This window comes from Agelaius tricolor, unplaced genomic scaffold (genome assembly GCF_023055355.1).
Source record: "Agelaius tricolor isolate 1412-34295 unplaced genomic scaffold, bAgeTri1.0.p SCAF_8, whole genome shotgun sequence".
Classification (NCBI taxonomy): Eukaryota; Metazoa; Chordata; class Aves; order Passeriformes; family Icteridae; genus Agelaius; species Agelaius tricolor.
Genome location: NW_027269268.1, coordinates 21,273,096 through 21,290,996, shown reverse-complemented (window position 1 = coordinate 21,290,996; position 17,901 = coordinate 21,273,096). Strand labels below are relative to the sequence as shown.

The window sequence follows — 17,901 nt, the reverse complement described above, 5'->3', positions numbered from 1 at the left end:
TGGCTTTGCTCTCTAGGTGCCAAACCAAGATAACAGTGTGTTGGAACAGAACTGGGGGCAAAACCTGGACAGGTTTCCCCTAAACAGAGACAGGATCACTCCAGAACCAGCCACTAGTGAATTTCAGACAGTGAAGGAGCAAGTTTAGTGACCAGTGCCCCTAGATAACAACTGTGTCACCTAGTGAAAATGGTTGCTTCCTCAATCAATAAACTCCCTTTTCCTACAAAGGTAACCAAAGTTTGGCTGCATAAAAGACTCACTGGATCCATAACTCCTATCATTATTAAGTCAGGTTGAAAACAGCAAAGCCATACAATGTGTTTCTCTTTTAACTCAAAACTGCCTCAGAACAGTCACATGCATTTTATAACCCTCTGACAACATATCAAGAAAATTAATGACTGAGACATAAGGCACAAACACACTCTAAGCAATTTTTATTAAACCAGAGGTATTCTGACTTTCAAATTTTGAGCATTTGTCTATGTGCCAGGACTTTGCAAATTCATTTTTACATTGAGCTGCTTGATTCTCACTTACAACTAAAATTTGGCTTACCTGATTAAAATAAGGGAAGCTACTCTTTTGTAGTCAAGAGGTGTAAAAATTACACCAACTTTTCTGGTTTCCAGTGGCTGTAAAGTTAAACAAAGCATCTCAGAACTGCATTTCTTGCTGATGAGGTCCTCTTGATGTGCATTCTGTTAAACAAAAAATGCACTTCTTACTCACAGAAAACATGTGTGTTTATAGATGTCAATAAAGAAAGCACTGTATCACCACTTAGCACCACACAGAATATTTTTGGCAAGGTGCAGAAACTGCTAACTAACTCGTTATAACAAAGTCTTTCCTTTTGACAACATAAAACATCAGATAAGATTGTTTATTTGAGCAAAAGTTCATATTACTGCACTTATTATGAGGAATGTATTACTTCATTATTTAAAACAGCTTTTATTTCCTCAGATGGAAAAGAAATTATATAGTGTCTTTCATATTCAAGAAATCCTGAAACACTTCACAACACAAGAACTGAAGTGTATTGATTGCACAGGGAAATGTGGCAACCATTATACCCTCAGTGCATGACTTACAACTTGATTGAAGTGAGAAAGGGACTGCTGGTAAATATGCTGACCATTTGAGTCACTGGAAGGAAGCCAAAGAGAATTCTCAACTATATTAATTGAAAACCAGAAATACCAGAAGTTCACTTAGTCTGGAAATAATGTAAATATTTTTTTAAATACTGTTGTTTATTCTTTCTGCCTTTGAAAAATGAAAATAGCCCTATAACTTGCTCTTCCAGAACTGGGGTCCCCTCTTAGAAAGGGGTGATCAGATACCTATAGCAGTCAAAAAAACCATAAAGATTCCAAAATGGGTTCTCACTTGGTTGTTTCTCATTTATGGATGTTGTACTAAGAGCTTTTCTGATCTTTTTCAGTTCAAAATGTTTTTATTCTTAATCTATTTTATGAAAAATAATGCACAAAAACTATCAGAACCTGCATTTAATAATCAGTATTTATTAAAAGCAAGCCATGTATGGTATTTGCAAACTTCCCCATGTCACTCCCTACAAAGATGAGCCTAACAATTCACTGCACATAAACTGACTAGGAAAACTATGTCAAATGCAAAAATTTAAATACTAGCAACTATTTATTTGGTTAACAAGGCAAGATCTGTCTCATATGTGCTGAAAATCTACCTAAACATGCATGTTCCCCCTAGCTCTTCAAACCTAATGAAAACCATGTATTGCACACACTGATGTGAAGATCCACAGCTATTTTTCCATTTGGCCAAGAGTACAGTGTGTGGGACTGTGGAAGTTCACTCCTACCCCTACGCTACCTTCCCTTTTTCAGAGTGTGCCTACAGGCTAGGATTTATGAACTGCTGTCTCCTCTCTTTTACAACAACTCTTACAACTGTTGCCAGAAAGGAAAGGTCAGCTTTGATTAGTGCAGCAAACATACTCTTTTCTTTTTACAAGGTACAAATATTTCATTAAGATCTTAAAGCATATGTGCAGAAACATGTATCTACACAGGACATTAAAGATGAAGCTGCAGTATGCCCAAACAGCAAGGAAAATACATTAATTTTGTACAAACCAGAAATCTTAAGAAGAGATCCTCTGGGTAGTCTGGATAGTACTCTGGTCACCAGAATATGCCAGCATCCCTGATACAGCATTTTCTCTGTCATCCATGACACAACATCTCAAGGTTTAAGCATAGCTCAGCACTGGTGTGCCATGGTCAAGTGTTACTACACTCATTCAAAAATGAGGCAATGGGAACCAGAGAGAACCATGACACTCCAAACCTGAATCCAGAAATTGCAATGGCATGAAGCTGATATGTAGAAATCCCAGCTCCTCCTCCCATGAACTACCTGACACTACTTCCCTGTTCTGAGAAGAGAACCAGCCCGCTCCTGACATCACTGACTCCACAGCCTGACACTTCATGGTCAGCCTGGAGCCAAGGGTGAAGCCCCAACAGCACATCGACACACTTGCAGGCATGCATGCACTTCCTCCCTACAGCTGTATTCAAAACTGACCCAAATCATGAAAATAATTAACTACAAAGATACAAACCTGATGAAGAATCAAGAAAACACTGTGAAACTACTTTAAATTGCACTTGGGAAGAACGCAGAAATAGCATAGCTAGAAAAATCCTTCTCTAGTGTGTCAGACCACTTCTACCAAAATTAGCCATCTTACCCTGTGAGAACATTCATCCATTAGCCTGAATTCGGTGGTTGTGAAGTTAATAGCTTGCACATTTATGCCGAACCTAAATAAACCAAAACAAAAAGTTAAGCATTTGAAACCCAACCTGTCAGAACTGCTTTGACTTATTTTTACATGCTGGCATCTATTCTTAAATAGAGACTACTTTTACAATTGCTTTTTGGCAGTGTGAAATATGGTGGAAATGTGGGTCTGCATTTCAAAAGAATATGCTGCAAATCAGTTTTATGTGGACTACACACATTTGGAAAACAGACAAATGGCTGGGCATTTTAGGTCTGTCAGTGTAGAATATTGTAAAAGATAACAGTCAAGAAACAGAATTTCTAAGCCACACAAACAAATTCCCTGAAGCTCTTTCTGCTCACATAACTGTTAAGAAATAATCATTATTAAATCTCTTATAATTCATTCAAATATCTCTCTTTCTGCTCATGATTTGTTTGGGACAAATTCCTATTTTCCATCACATAATGTGCAAATCAAATTCACTTAAAACAATTGATTTGTTTGTCCAAATGCAAATTATAAGCATTTGACATAAAGTATTAAAAACTGACATAAAAAAACCAACACATAAAATGTAGATTATAGACGAATGGACCTCCAGCCACTGAATGAAAACTCACTTGTCATAACTGTCTATGACATTAGCATAAAAAGAACCAGTAAATGGATGTGATTTCTGGTGAACTTAGAAGATCTGCAGAAACAAAAGTGTGCAAATACAGAGAAAATGTAATTGCAAACCACTAGAAAGGGTCTATGTGGAAATCATATTTAGTATGCAAACAGATGGAGTTATTAATGTGCATATATATACACAGACATATATATGCACATGCATGTACCTATGTAAAGGAATGAGGTTAAGGAAGCAATTACACAGGGATTGGGGATCCCAAATAAGCAAGTTACACCTAAGCACAGGAGTAATCCCACTGTCTCTAACCACACACACCTACCAACTATAACATTTTTTCAAAGATAAGTGTGACAGGGCTTATTTTGGTGAGCTTCAGCTCACTCACCAGGTCCCTTTATTATTAATCTAACTCTCCTCTAGATTTCTCATTAGATCATCATCTCAAATCTAAAACAGAAAGGCTAAAACAATGCAGAAACATTTACTTAGCTGACCCTAAATATTTATGCTGAGGTTGCTCCCTCTGAATCTGCATTTTGCTTCCCAGTTCCTGTTTCCTCTTTGACCAGGGTTATTACCTAAGAAAAGGCTAAGAAGAAAACTCTTCTCTGGGATGGTTCAGATACCTTCTTTTCACTGATCTGTCTACAGACTCTATAGATACCAACCAGCACTGTGAGGAGATGCACAAGCCCCACTCTGTAAGCTGTTCACCTCACCTAGGCAGCTTGCACTAAGCCTCAGATACTAGAAGATGAACAACTATAATATATATCTGGCAGACACAATCTTGCTTAAAACATGTTAAATATGTGTTTTATCAATGATGAGGTACATCACAAAGGCATGCACCATACAGGGAGCTGCCCTAAACAAGGCTCTGTCTTCCAAAATGGGTGAGAACATAATCCCCATCTAAGTAACACTTTGAAAAACTAAATAAAACCCAATGAGTCACAATCATAAGGCATAGCAAATAAGATCTTTTAAAAGGGAAAACAGTATCCTGAGATAGTTATTACCATTTGTTCAGCAGACTCAGTGAAGCTTGGGGATCAGGGTAGTAAGAAAGAGGCAGAAGCTGCAACGTAACTGGGAAGGATGAAGGGTTTCTTAGTACGAAATATTTTACCTAAATTGTTTGGAGGGGAAAAGAAAGAGTTAAAAACTACATATTTGAGAACTGGTTGGTAAAATAATTCAACACTAGCAATACAATCTGCATTTTCAAGGGACTTCAATCTGGCTCTTGTGTCAATGCAGTATAATCATACATGTACATGACTGCATGTAACAGCAGGACATGTCACCACAATGTCAGAATTTGCAAAATCAGCTAAGAGTGCATTTTGAACCACATATACAAAAATACAGACCACCCCCACTCCCCAAACAACACTTTCATTTGGATTTTGATTTATGCAGACAGATGTGAACAAAGCTCTAGCACAGAAGAAAGTAAAGTTAGTGAGGTGCCACCCCTTCTTAGAGAAGTCTGAATGCAAGCAGGTTATAAAAATTTCTGTAATGACTAACAATTAAATTGGACAAATGGAATATTAAGGTAATTCACAATATGTGCATATGAAAACTATTTCCATATGACTGGTTCTGGCCTAGGCTAGGTTAGTAGAAACCTAAATCTGACAAACAAGAAAGAAATAACTGTCAGTGTGGCTGGAAGATACATTGCTCTGCAAGTGTTGTATCTCTCGTAAATGTTTTACACACTTCTGTTAGACAAGACAGTGGCACGAAGAAAGCCATCCTGTACAGCCTTGCATGCATCACTAATGACAACACACCCTATCCCTAGTCCCATGTTCAATTATTTTACCACAAGCATGTAACTTATACAATGAACACAAGGAAAGTTTAACAACAACAAAAAATTGTTGGTTAAAACCTACACTGCTTTACTCTTCTCCTTGTACTAAAGTATTACAACTAGCAAGCTAGGAAACTTACCAAAGAACCAAAGGGATACAAATTTAGTGTCTTAACTGAGATCAAAACACCAGTTCATAAGCAGTATGAAAATGTAAGCAGCACCAAATATTAATCACAGACTTTGTTATTTAAAAAAGCTAAACACACAACTCAGAAAAAAGTGTAGTAACAACCATCCTCACCATACTACTTTTAACAGCTGTGGCATTAAAGTTGAGTGTAAGGCCAGGCTCTGTAGTCAACCGCGGCAAGAAAAAGGCAAAGGATTCCTCTTCAGAGTTCTTCTGCTGTGTAAAGCGAGCTGATCCTAAAATACTTCTCCTGCTTTATTGGCAAAAGCAGAAAAATTAATTAGCTTTTTTTTTTTTTTTCTTTCAAACAAAGAACTACCACAAGATGATTTACCAGGACCCGTAATTGCATGAATTTATCTATCCTTGGAAATGGTCTCTACAAAATAAAGTCCATAAAGCTGTAGCTTAACAGCTAACTTTTGTGTATGTAGGCCAGGGACTAAAAACCATGAAAGCCATTCAAAGAGCCTGAGAAGACTGCTAAGACTGCTATACAACCTGATGATGAAGGACTCATGCAACTCCATAAATGAGCTGGTAAAACATGCTTAGACTGCCTTCATGCCAGGTAGCCTTGGTGAGATAACTAGAGTCAGAATATTATTTACATTTTAGGCTGAAAAGCTTACTTGTGGCTGGCAGTGCCTTGAAATGAAAGCTGGAGGAGTCTGGGGTGCTCTGAAACTCCATGTGCTTCAAGAGAACTAACTTAAGTGTAGAAAATGGTCCAGAATGTTTTGTTCTAATTAAGAATACTTCAGAACAGAAATATTCTTTCTTACAACACTGTACTGGCTTGAATTAAGAACCTCAACAGATTCTGTACAGACCTGCATGCTTCTCCACGTCTTATTTTTTGCCATCTTTCATAAAGGTCACTTGCAAGCTCGGAATCCACGTCCCAGGCAGAACGGTCCAGAGAGAGACTCTTCTGCCAAAGCAGATTTGCTGAAAGGATAATAGATTTTTCAGATTTTACAGAGATAATATTTGCTCCTTCCGTCAATCTACTTGAGAACATGAGTAATCAGTATCTGCAAAGCATCCAGACCCAAAACAAAAAAGCCAACCCACTTTTCCCCTTCAAAGTGAGAATATGCAAGGGTATATATATTATCTTCCGTATCAGATTTGTTTAAAGAAATACATCTGCAAAACCAAAGTAACTGTACATGCAAAAAGAGAATGGGCATTGCACAGGCTGTGTATGCTTTAGTGAGACCTTTTTATTGCTGCTATTCCTAATAGATGCCACTGAAGAGTAACCATGTCATCAGTAGTCTACACAGTACTCTCTACTGATGGCAGTAAAGTACCAAGATAATATGCTACACAGTAGTACAAAAATACAGTAGCATGATACAGCAGGGAACATAACAATTCCCAGTCTGGCAAAAACAGTCTTTTCATTTTAGCTTTTTTTCTAGATGCTGATAATTTTCTCAACTTCTTCTTAAGATGAATTGCAAAGCTTTACATCAGTCTAAAGATTAGTGTATTTTAGAAAGTTACACTCATATTGGTTCAAGTATTTTCACACAGCAGAAAGTAGTTAAAAAAGCAAGCTTCTTTAGAAAGAAAACAAAAAATACTTATTTTGAAAGTGCATGTACTTTATTTTACAATCCTTAATGTTTAAAGTAATGAATTGAGATTGGTGATTATTGGAATAATCCAACTACAATTTCTTTAGGTCAGTATTTTCAGGCTAATGCATTACACATTTCTGTTTAACAAATAGTAGTATCCTAAAGCAGAAGGCAGAATACCTGTAAGTACAGATCTCATTATGTGTATTATTAGAATGAAAATAAAGTAAGCAACAAGTATTCAGTTGTATTAGCCATATTCCTTCATTGAGATTAAAAAATAACCAAAAAAGCAAACATTTTCTTCTAAGATATGGACCTTAGCATGCAAGTGTCTCAGTAAGTGTTCAAGTCACATGTTTCTATATGTCACCTCAATTCTCCTTTTCACATCTGACTGACTACTACTGCCTTCCTCATATCCTCACACAAAGTCACATTTTAGGAAATGTCATCTTGAAAACATTTCCAGGAGAGTGCTCAAATATTTAAAGTCTATGCTATCAGCTGCCTTCTGAAACTCCTTACTGCACAGAGAGTAAAAACCACTATTCTGAACCAGCTTTCAACAGGTCTAACATTCTTTAGGCAGTATCATGCCATGTTAAATCTATTGCTGTATTTTGGTAAATGCTAGACAGGTACTTGAAACAGCTCCCAGCATTGCAGTATCTGGAGATAGATTCTTCAGTCCCAGAAAAAAAGAGACCCCTTCCTTCTGTTTCATATGATACAGTGTTAAGGATGCTGTTTTATAAGCCTGATAAACCATATTTGCTGAAATCTATGGAATTATTGCTGTGGAAAAGAGATAAAGAGGAGGCCTTCAAATTTAACTCTAGATATAGGCAGATATTGGTCAATTTTTTTTGTTTGTTTTTCATAAAAGAATTCCCAGGATCTGGGCCCAGGTTATGCACATTTTCTAATAACTTTGAGTTAGTGGACAGTTTTACCATTCTACTTCAACATCTCTCAAGAAAACATGAATGAAGAAAGAAAAGGGCAATACATCATCAATGAGAATTCATAGGAGAGTCTTAAATACTAAAATTAAAAAAAAAATGTTTCAAGACAGAACAATAGCTCAGCACATGCTATGGAACTAGATGTCTGAAATACTGTGCTGTGTACTCAGTTCCCTCAGCCATTTATATACTCCCAGAACATCTGTTTTTAAACAAATGTAAAACTAAGTACTTGCATGAACAATCACAATATTCTCATTACAAGTCCTGCTATATAAAATGAATTTTCTACAATAAAACTAGTCAGATGCCAAAAAAAGCCTTAGATGAGCCTACCTGAATCAGACTTTCCCAAGTAGCACTGAATATCACAGTGGGCAATTGCTTCAAAATTTAGATCTCCCTGCTGGAAAAACAAAACAAAAACATGACAAAACAAGAGAACAAATTTCACTTTCTCAGTGCATAATTTCATAGACTCAAATAAGAGAATTTTGAATTAAGAGAATTAAGTGCCAAGAGAACTATAATTCCATTGCTGTTCAACTCTGGGGACTTAACCTCTCAATCTTCAGAATGGTCTAACAGAGTGGTCTGGTACTGAGCTTTTGTTTCAGGACTAAGAACAGATTTCTGGCCTGAGAGAGACACCGCTGCAGCTGGGTTTGCAGTGCATAATAATAATTCAACACACACAGCTGAACACCATACCTTGGACACAGTCGAATATATCTGCAGAGGTATTTCGAACATCACTCCCACGTTTGTGGACAAACAAATACTAGAGAGCACATTTGTTACAGTGTCTTTCACATTGAGCTTCAAAGAAAAAACATTCCAGCAGCCTGGAGGTAGAGTCAGAGGTTCAGCAAAGTTCAGAATCTGAAAAGAATCAAACAACAGATGAATTAAAATTGGTACAGCACTTTCTGACACAGGTGGTACCTTGAAAAATGCAAACTTTCTTGTCTTTTGTGTTTTTGCTGTTACTACATGGCCATATGAGCTCATACCTGATCCAAACCGTGCACTTATACAAATCCCAATATCAAAACATAAGAAGAGCCATTTAGATGCCTACATCATGTGCTTATTCCTAAACCAGATTTGCCTGCAGTTGTGCCAGTAAATCATTGGCTTTAAAGGTCATCTATGCACTAAAGGCTTCCACTATGAAGAAATGCTGAATCCTAGAGAGCACAAACACACACATTCAACAATTCTGAGAACAGAGCAATGGTCTGTAATTTGATGCATCTGTAGCTGCAACTCAAATGAAGGAACAGTTGTCAATAAAACAATACAAAAGTAAGCTGGACAGTGAATAATGCCTCCTGAGACAGTAACCTAATAGTTACAGATGTACACAAACCTTTATTTTTAATGGATTCCAACCAGTTCTAAGAACACAGAGTTCTTCAAAGAATCCATTTTGTATGTCAAAGGTCCATATCTTTAAATCAAATACAAAACTTTGTACAAAGAAGAAATAAAGCTTACCTTAACTAGGTTCTTTGTTTCTCTGGCTATGAAGACCTCATTCAATTCAATGCTGAAGTAAAAATTGTTTGTAAACCATATGGACCAATATCCTGAAGTATTATGATGTGGTTCTATATGAAACAGTGCTGCAGAAGGATCTACATCAAAATACCTATAAGTAAATACATCAAAAATATAAATACATCTGCTATTGTCCTTGAGTACACAACAAGTGGTCTATACAAGAGAAGATAACATAGCATTCTTGTATAATGGGGCTCTTCTAAGTTTTCCCAGAGAAGAACAAAATTATTTATTTGGGAATAATGACATGTGAGAGTAAAAATTCACAGGAACCATGTAAAAGAGAGAGGCAAAGTATCTACCCCTCTTGTCATGCTATAGTACAACATTGCCCATTGCTTTATGATACAGCAGGCTGGATGAAATTGGCAAAAGATGACTGAAGCAGGAAAAGACTTCACATTTTTTCTAAGACTATCCAGCTTCTGCATTGCACTAAAAAGGGTACTGGAAATTTTATCATAGACTAAGCAACGTTTACGTGATATAAGCTCCTAAAGCACATCTTTTTACGGGCTCCTAAAATTCTTCTTGGGATGAAATACAGAATTATTGCTTTAAATGTGACATTTGGCAAATGACACAGCAACAATAGGAAGAAGCCTCTTCACTGACCTTGGAATCAGAGTGACAAAGAAAGTTAACTTCATCTCTTAAAAGTAAGGCACAATATTTTCATTATAGTATCAGTGCACATTAACAAACAAACAAAAATCCACTGCCAACCTACCCTTCCATCACAGGACAGAAAAGACAGGCTTTGAGTGTTGTAGTGCCTTTCAAAAGATAGTTCTTGCTGTTGTCAGAATAAAGACTTTCACTGTCACAGGATGCAGCTGGGAAAGAGCAGACACATGGAATACATCAGCCACAAGCATATCCAAAATTATTTTCATGGGAAGATTTACAAGAACACTAAAAAGGGGAACCTTTGCTGGTGCAATCCTCACACAGGTGAGTAAAGTATCTAATTGTTTGAGTCCTAAGACTCAATTTTTTCAGAGATTTCAAACCTTGCCTTAAGAAGTATTCATGAATGACAAACACCTTCAAAAATACACACACAATAAAGCTGTGAAGAGCAATTTTAACCACCTGTCATTGGCATAGCATTCTTACTAATCAGAGCACACTGTCTTCTTTCAACAAATGAAAAATTCCTCTGAAAAAGAGAATCACTTAACATAACAGTCCCTTCTTTCTTCTTATTCATCTATGTTTTCCCTAGGAAAAACATGTCTCAATGTCATTATGAAAGCAGCTTGTTTCATTAATGTTTAAAGTCTGTACACTGCAGTCTAGTGGCCAGAACAGGAAGCAGGCTGGAGTCAGGAATGCTTAAATGCCAATCTCTGCTCTTCCACAAACATTTCTGGTTTCAGGCAAGCCTCTTCAATGGTCCTGCCAAGCAATGTCATAGAAAATGACCACCCAAGCACAATAGCCTTTTAGAAAACATATTTTAAACAGAAAAAAACCCACATAAACCATAAAAGGATGTTGAAAAAGCATATTCAATAATCATGCTTATTGTAAAGTCAGCTAACATTTCAGCAACTGTTTTTGCCCCGTTTTCAAGTATGTATAGCTTAGAGCCTTCAACCAGCATAAGAAGAACCACATATACACAAAAAGGGTGGAAACTATTAGGAAAAAGAATTCATCCTCTTTCTCAATAAAGTCTAGACAAGATGATTTTGAGATCTTTCAGGGTCTCTTCTGAAAAAAACTACCCTTTTTCAGCAATTAAATCCTATTTAATCATATTATCTCCAAATATGGGTAACCTGTACCTTTACAAGAAATAGAAGCAACTTTTGTGAAGTTAGTAGATGATGAGGATAGCAGTACTGGCTCAAACTCCACAGCTGATGTGTATTTTTGTGACAACTGCCGTATTTCCTGCAGAAAGACAAGACAAGTTATTTTTATAGCAGTACTACCCTTATTAGTGCTGCAGCTCCTGTATTAGTCTATCTTCTTGTCAAATTTGCATGCCACCATCTGCCATTTTCTCTTATCTTCTAAATCAACACATGAATTTTTATTCAAGTTAACAGCTCTTACATATTAAAAAAAAATAAATCCATCACTGAACTACAAGATGTCATCTCAAGGATCTACTAGACATTTGGGCACACTTTAAAACTTAGAAGTGTGACATTTGCCACCAGCAAAATCAATCTGCTATTAGAGAAAGCTAATTCCCTAATCAAATTCACCACCCTAAATTATGACTTCCTGAAGCCCACGATTACCTGTATATGCACCAGGCTGTTTCCAGAATGCATGATATACACATCTACTGATGAATGACCTGTCCAAAGGAATAAACACCATGGTAAGATCACCAAGGACAGAAACACTTGTTTTGTCAGACACTCACAGGAGAAGCAATCCCAATTTAAATTTTAAAATCTTTGTGTGACAGATACCTTTGTAAAAAGGATGAACTGTTCACATCCTGAGCTGGCAAACGTTCAAGAGAGAAATAAAAACACTTTAAAATGTAAGCTTTAAAATGCAAGCATTTCCAGGAAATAATGCAAGTCGGATTCAGCACTTTGGGCTCAAATCAGGAATGGTCCTATCACCCAGTAGGCAGCAAACTACTGCCTAAAGCAACAGGAGACAGGGGTAACACAGCTTTCACCTGCTGGTAAGGTGGTACAGCTATGTTGGGGAACCACCTTTGGTCACTGGCAAAGCTATGGTCCCATCCACAGGACAGTAGGAAGACGTAGAGGACCAAAAGAAGGGCAGCAAGACAGAGTAAGAGGTGACCATCTTACTACAGTCCTTCCACAAGGAAGGTAATTTTAAGTTTTTGCCCTTGCTTATACTTGCATTAAATCAGTGTATGCAGGCTGACATGAAAGGACGTTCTCCTACCTGACCAACCACGATTTCTAATAATGTGTGTGCTTTGCTCAGCTGCTTGAAAGCAAGACTGCAAGTGTCAGCTTCCAAAAGAGGGTTCAAGGTATTGATTATGAGCTCCACATACCCCACAGCTTCTCCTCTGCAGCCTTCCCAGCTGGTTAGTTCCCCTGTGCAGACCCTGCCTACCTGCTGTCCCACCAAGAGCTAATCCAAAAGGCTTATAGGACCAACCTCTAGCACAGACAGGACTTATAATTGCACTATATTTAACAGAAAACAGCCCTAAAAGATAACTTCTAGTACTTTAACTATTGAAAGTGTTAACAGTGAGCACCCTTGACAGAACAGATGGGAACAATTTTCTACCAGCATCAGAATAAATGTACATCCACAACTCAACATAACAAAGCCCTGGCATCTCACTGGCAGGGAAACTAGGTTTACAGTGGGTATTTCAGTTTCAGCTCTTGAAATACCACATCACAGAACAGGCATGAGGGAAACAGAACATTTCATAGATATTGTTTTGTGTATATTGTATCTATTGTTTTGTGACTAGATTTTGAAATGCATTTCTCAAAAGACAAAAAGATCATGTTCCACTTCAACAAGTATGTTAAAAATATAATTTTAATCTGGATTCTTAAGCAGTTTCGTCTTCTCCAATCAGAAAGGAAAACTGGCAGAAATGTCTAAAAAAAGCTATTCTACTAGACTGCAAGGCTCTATAAATAATTTAAAATCCCCTGGATTTAGAGGATTCGCAGCATAAAGAAACCGCAAGGAGTTGATTGTTTTGCCTGTGGAATTCTAGCTTACAAGAACAAATGATGCACATCTGTATTACCTCATTACCCTACTTTCCATAATGGCCACTATCCCCAGTACCATATAAACCACTCTGCCTTCACAATCCCATTATGGTCAATTTAATTAATAGGAAACCAGAAATGCAGTTATAGAATTAAAAGGACCATGTTATCTTTCCACACTATTTAGGCATGGGGGACTGAAGAATGAAAGAGATCTAGTTTACAACTTTACAATTGTTACCTTCATGAAGAAAACTGTTTATGATAACTCTGCCTGACACAAATTCTCTGCTAGCTGTGTTTAACTGAACTTACTTGGTTTCCCTTACTTGTGAAATTAAGCTGTCACTGAATTTGATTCAATTTAGGATGTCAAATTACAAATGATGTATAAAACCAAGTTGAATTACACTTAACAGGTAGATTTAGGACTTACCTGAGGTCTTTGTTCTTTCCATTGCTACATAAACTATCAAAAGATTCTCCAGTAAGTATCGTCTGTGCTCCACAAAATCTTGCTGGGCATTTTCCACTCTTACTGTTAAGCTCATTTCTAGCAGCATTGGGTCATCAGACATAAAACAGCAACTCTGGAGTGAGACAAAGGGATATGGTGTGTGTGTGATGGGGGACAGAATAGAAAAAATTCATTACACTAATGAACTTTGAGAAATCAATCAGAGCTATTATCTAAGAGACAAGGTTTCCAGCACCAAAGTGCTAGCAAAACAAAAGTAATTAGGACCTTGGCTAAAATCTCAGCAGAAACCAAACACAGTCCAGGTACAGAGAGCACAGCAAAAACAAAGACAAAAACAACTAAAAAAGACACTGAACCTTGAGAGAATGCAAATTTATAAACTGTCTTAGTCAGTCTCACCTCAGGGACTGTAAAACAGTTTCCTTTGTTAAATCCTCTGCCTTCAATAAAATGTGCCATAAACAGACTGATGCATGTGTCTTAATGGTAGGAAGACAGTTCATGTTCACTGGTCTGTTTATAGTTAATTTTTCCAAATCCTGTGCTTTTGTCTCCATTTCTCACTGAAGTAATTTTAAAAAAACAAACATACATGTACAATCCTTAATAGAAAACACTGTTGTCTGGCTAGAATACTTCAGAAAAATACAAATAGGATTTTATTTCTGTCTGTAAGTAGTGGCTGCTGTTAACACAGCTAAGTCATAGCAACTACAAAGACACAGACACCATTTTGCAAAAATAATTAAAGCAAACAAAGCAAAATAGAACTAGACAACCAACAGTGAACAACATTAATTAGTCCTGCATCAAACCACAAAGATCACTAAACTCAAATGACAAATGTCACTAAAGGAGGACTAATTTGCTCAGGATGGAGGATTAGGAGGAGAAAACTGGCACGGGAAGTGCTCTCAGAAGTGCAGCAGAACACTTCCAGCTCTTGAGATTTCAAGTGGCACAAGCAAGTACAGCAGAGGTGGGGAAGTGCCTGAGGATGGGATCACAGCTCACACAGCATCAGAGACCCCCAGCACTTGAAATGGCTGCCAGGAGCAGAAGAAGGGCTGCCATGGAGACTGGAGCACAGGCGTGGTGTGCCCTAGGGAAGCTCAGACCAGAGGGCAGGAAGCTGCACTCCAGAGCCTCCAATGCTCAGGTGCACCTCAAGCCCCTCAATGCACTGCGCTCCGCAAGAACCAAACGGGGAAGCGAAGCGGCTCAGGAAGGCCGCCATGTGCAACACGTGATCCACACAGGAATACAGACATGGAGCCTGGGCCTCATTGCTCAAACTCTTACAAATTTCCTCATTGCTCCTGGGGAACGAGGTGCCACTGGCCACAGTGCGGGCCAGCTCCTCACCCACGGCATGGGCACTGAGCAGTACCCACCCATCCTGTAAGGACACCCAGAGATGGGAGGAGAACCCGGGTGGCACCGCCCAGGACAAGGACATAACCTCCTCTCCTGAGGGCTCAGTGCTTTTGGAGAGGCTAACACACTCTGCTAACACACTAGCCCCTCCTCAGCTCTGCCCAGCTGCCCTCATGCCCCCCTGAGAAACAGCCCAGGCTTCAGCCTCTCAGCTCACTGATCACTTCTCCCTGTGAACCAGACACTCGTGAAAAGTTTCTGGAGAAAAGAAATTACAGAAATCTAATAATTTTTGTGCCCCATGTCAGCAGTACAACACCTACACATCAGAATGCTTAGCCTGCTGGAGTAGTTTTGGTTTGTTTTCATGTGAGGTTTATGGGGTGGTGGGTATCATTTTTCATCTCCTTCTCTTTTAAGAATTTTAGTGTGAAATGTGTGACACTTAATTTGTATCAGAGGACACAATTTTATAAAAGCACAATTCCCGTTTAAACTGAGACACTGAAAACTGCATTTTTGCTAAAACTTCTACAGCTGTGGAAAGTGTCCCTCTAAGCTAGGCTTAAAATAAGAAGACTTACATAGATATACAACAATAATAAAACATACCTTAACTTGCTGATATGTGTCATTAGGTAAACTGCATTCAAGGTGAACCTGTAATAGACTAGCATTCATAGTTTCTGTCTGTAAGAAAGAGAAGTGAAGAAAACATCAAACACATTGCTTCAAATGTTATACAAATCCAATTCACATACCATAATTTATAAAGATAATAGGACTGCTTCCTCACATATGTAACATAGCAATGTAAGGAATTTTTTTAATGAATACAATTACTCTGTACAGTAGTTCAGTAATCAGTCTCTGAATCTCAGGACTCCACCAATATCTACCTACTTATCAAACTATTATTACACATGATTATTAAATATTTATACAGCATCTGCATGAGAACTCTTACAAATTTTCTTATGCCAAAAAAACTGCATTCAACAGGGCCTTTGTGTGCAATATAAAAGCTTGTTTCCTTGTTTTCTGTGTATTTTCTTTGCTGATTGGGTACTGAAATACAGTATCTAGGCCAAGGACATAATGCTTCTTGGACATGGTCTGATACATAGGCTTCATGCCAAAATGGACAGACAGAAAATACTTGTTTTGCCTTTTTATTCACTAGAATAGGAAAAGAAAAGAAAATAAAAGATGACATTGACTGAGGCAGTTTGTAAAGCACTCATAAATCTAATGGGGTGACAGCACTAACAAAGCCAAGTATAGTTCATGAAAGCTATCTGGAAATCTGCACTGCCAAATTACTGGCACAAGCTGCACAGCCAGTATATCTCGATTCTGAATTAAATTTTTCAAAAAACAAAACAACAAAGAAAGCCAGAATCAGAATGGCAGACCTGTCACTCTGTCAGTGCCTGTCTTACAGCCAAACGTCATGCTAATTTTGAGGTTAATGTGGAACCCCCACCCTCTGTTTCTCTTGTGATACTGATATATCTGAGTAGGGTATCTGCAGGTTCAGGTTTTTGAAGGTGTTGATGAAATTGACTTTAAACAATTTCAATAATTTGATGCTGAAAAGCAAAACCGAAGAAACTTTTGAAGGTATCTAGTGCCCTATTTCATACCTTTTTAGTACAGGAAAAATAGGACAGGCAGGGGCAGATGAGTAGAGAGATTTAGCACATGTGTGGCATTTCATGGGGTCCAGTTTTATAAAAGCACTGCCAAAAGGAAGCCAATATTTGCATTCCCAATTCAACAGGATTTCATACCAAAATGACTGAGGCTTCACACAAGAGGGCGACGTAGCCCCTGTAAAGGTGGTTAGTGGCAACTCAAACACTGTCCCCAGCACAGCTTTCTGGGGGACTCAAACCCCTGCAAAGTCTTTTCTTTTTTTACAGGTGTTTTTGTCTGTATCAAATTGTGAGAGCAGGAAAAAAAAAGCCACAAGCACATGGCTGCTAGTGGAGTTTTAACAAGGCAGTAAGATTACAACTTTGGAGGTCATTTTCTGATCAGATAAAACCTGATGCTTAGAGTTCCCTTTTCAGTGCTTCTTTGAAAAACACTACTGCTTTCATGGTCCTAAAATAAGGATTTGTTAGCACATAATCAATGCCACTGTCATTTAAAGTAACTTAAGACCCTATATCTATATTAAAAAAATCAGCTACATCGTATTTTTCCAGTCTTTGTTTTTCTTGACCTGACATAGATCTAACATGGGAACTGCTGTCCTTAAAATTGAAGCTTCAAATGTACAGAGGGGGAAAAAAATGCTACTGGGGTGTATTTGCTGTTGATCTGTTTTCTAGGGGAATTTTTTATTTCTTTGTGAGGCTATCTTCAGAACAGGAAATGGATTTGCATTTCTCTAAGGCAAACAATAATGCATAACTGATATGCCCAATATCTTACAGCCAAACGCCAGCAGGATGGCTCTGAGTTAACCCTAAAGAGAAGATAATGCATCTGAGAAGGAGACACTGTCAGAGGCAGAGTTTCCAAACAGACAAATCCAGGACCATCTCCCAGCAGTGCAATCACTCCATTTATACTGTAAACATCACTGCTAATGAATCAGAGCAGAGAGCTGAGTTACACAGCCAGTGTTTGTACCAGAGGCAAATTAAAAAGGAGAGGCACAGCAGGGAAATCTCAGAGAGAGCTCTGCAAAGCATTGCCACTTAATTACCTGGTGCCTCTATTTTGTATTAGGTACTCGGGCATGTGTACTTGAATGTACACACAC

At 38.0% G+C, this 17,901-nt stretch overlaps 1 protein-coding gene across 8 annotated transcripts in view; it reads right to left on the bottom strand.

Annotated features, from left to right (window-relative positions):
* The window catches only part of TMEM131L (transmembrane 131 like), an 84,348-nt gene that overhangs the window by 19,393 nt on the left and 47,054 nt on the right, over positions 1-17,901 (bottom strand). For 5 of the 8 annotated variants that reach the window (XR_011679951.1, XM_071431918.1, XM_071431914.1 and 2 more), the window contains 13 exons: positions 15,738-15,815; positions 13,704-13,857; positions 11,831-11,889; positions 11,366-11,474; positions 10,303-10,408; positions 9,507-9,660; positions 8,718-8,888; positions 8,343-8,412; positions 6,280-6,397; positions 5,558-5,699; positions 4,448-4,557; positions 2,750-2,822; positions 562-704 (listed from right to left, as the gene is read on the bottom strand). Coding sequence is in view for 7 of the 8 variants with exons in the window: in XM_071431918.1 (XP_071288019.1) it covers positions 562-704; positions 2,750-2,822; positions 4,448-4,557; positions 5,558-5,699; positions 6,280-6,397; positions 8,343-8,412; positions 8,718-8,888; positions 9,507-9,660; positions 10,303-10,408; positions 11,366-11,474; positions 11,831-11,889; positions 13,704-13,857; positions 15,738-15,815 (1,487 nt within the window). In the remaining variant the exon portion in view is untranslated. Of the gene's footprint in view, positions 1-561; positions 705-2,749; positions 2,823-4,447; positions 4,558-5,557; positions 5,700-6,279; positions 6,398-8,342; positions 8,413-8,717; positions 8,889-9,506; positions 9,661-10,302; positions 10,409-11,365; positions 11,475-11,830; positions 11,890-13,703; positions 13,858-14,147; positions 14,312-15,737; positions 15,816-17,901 lie in introns of those variants that run through there. The other 3 variants (XM_071431915.1, XM_071431920.1, XM_071431919.1) reach the window with 2 other exon arrangements.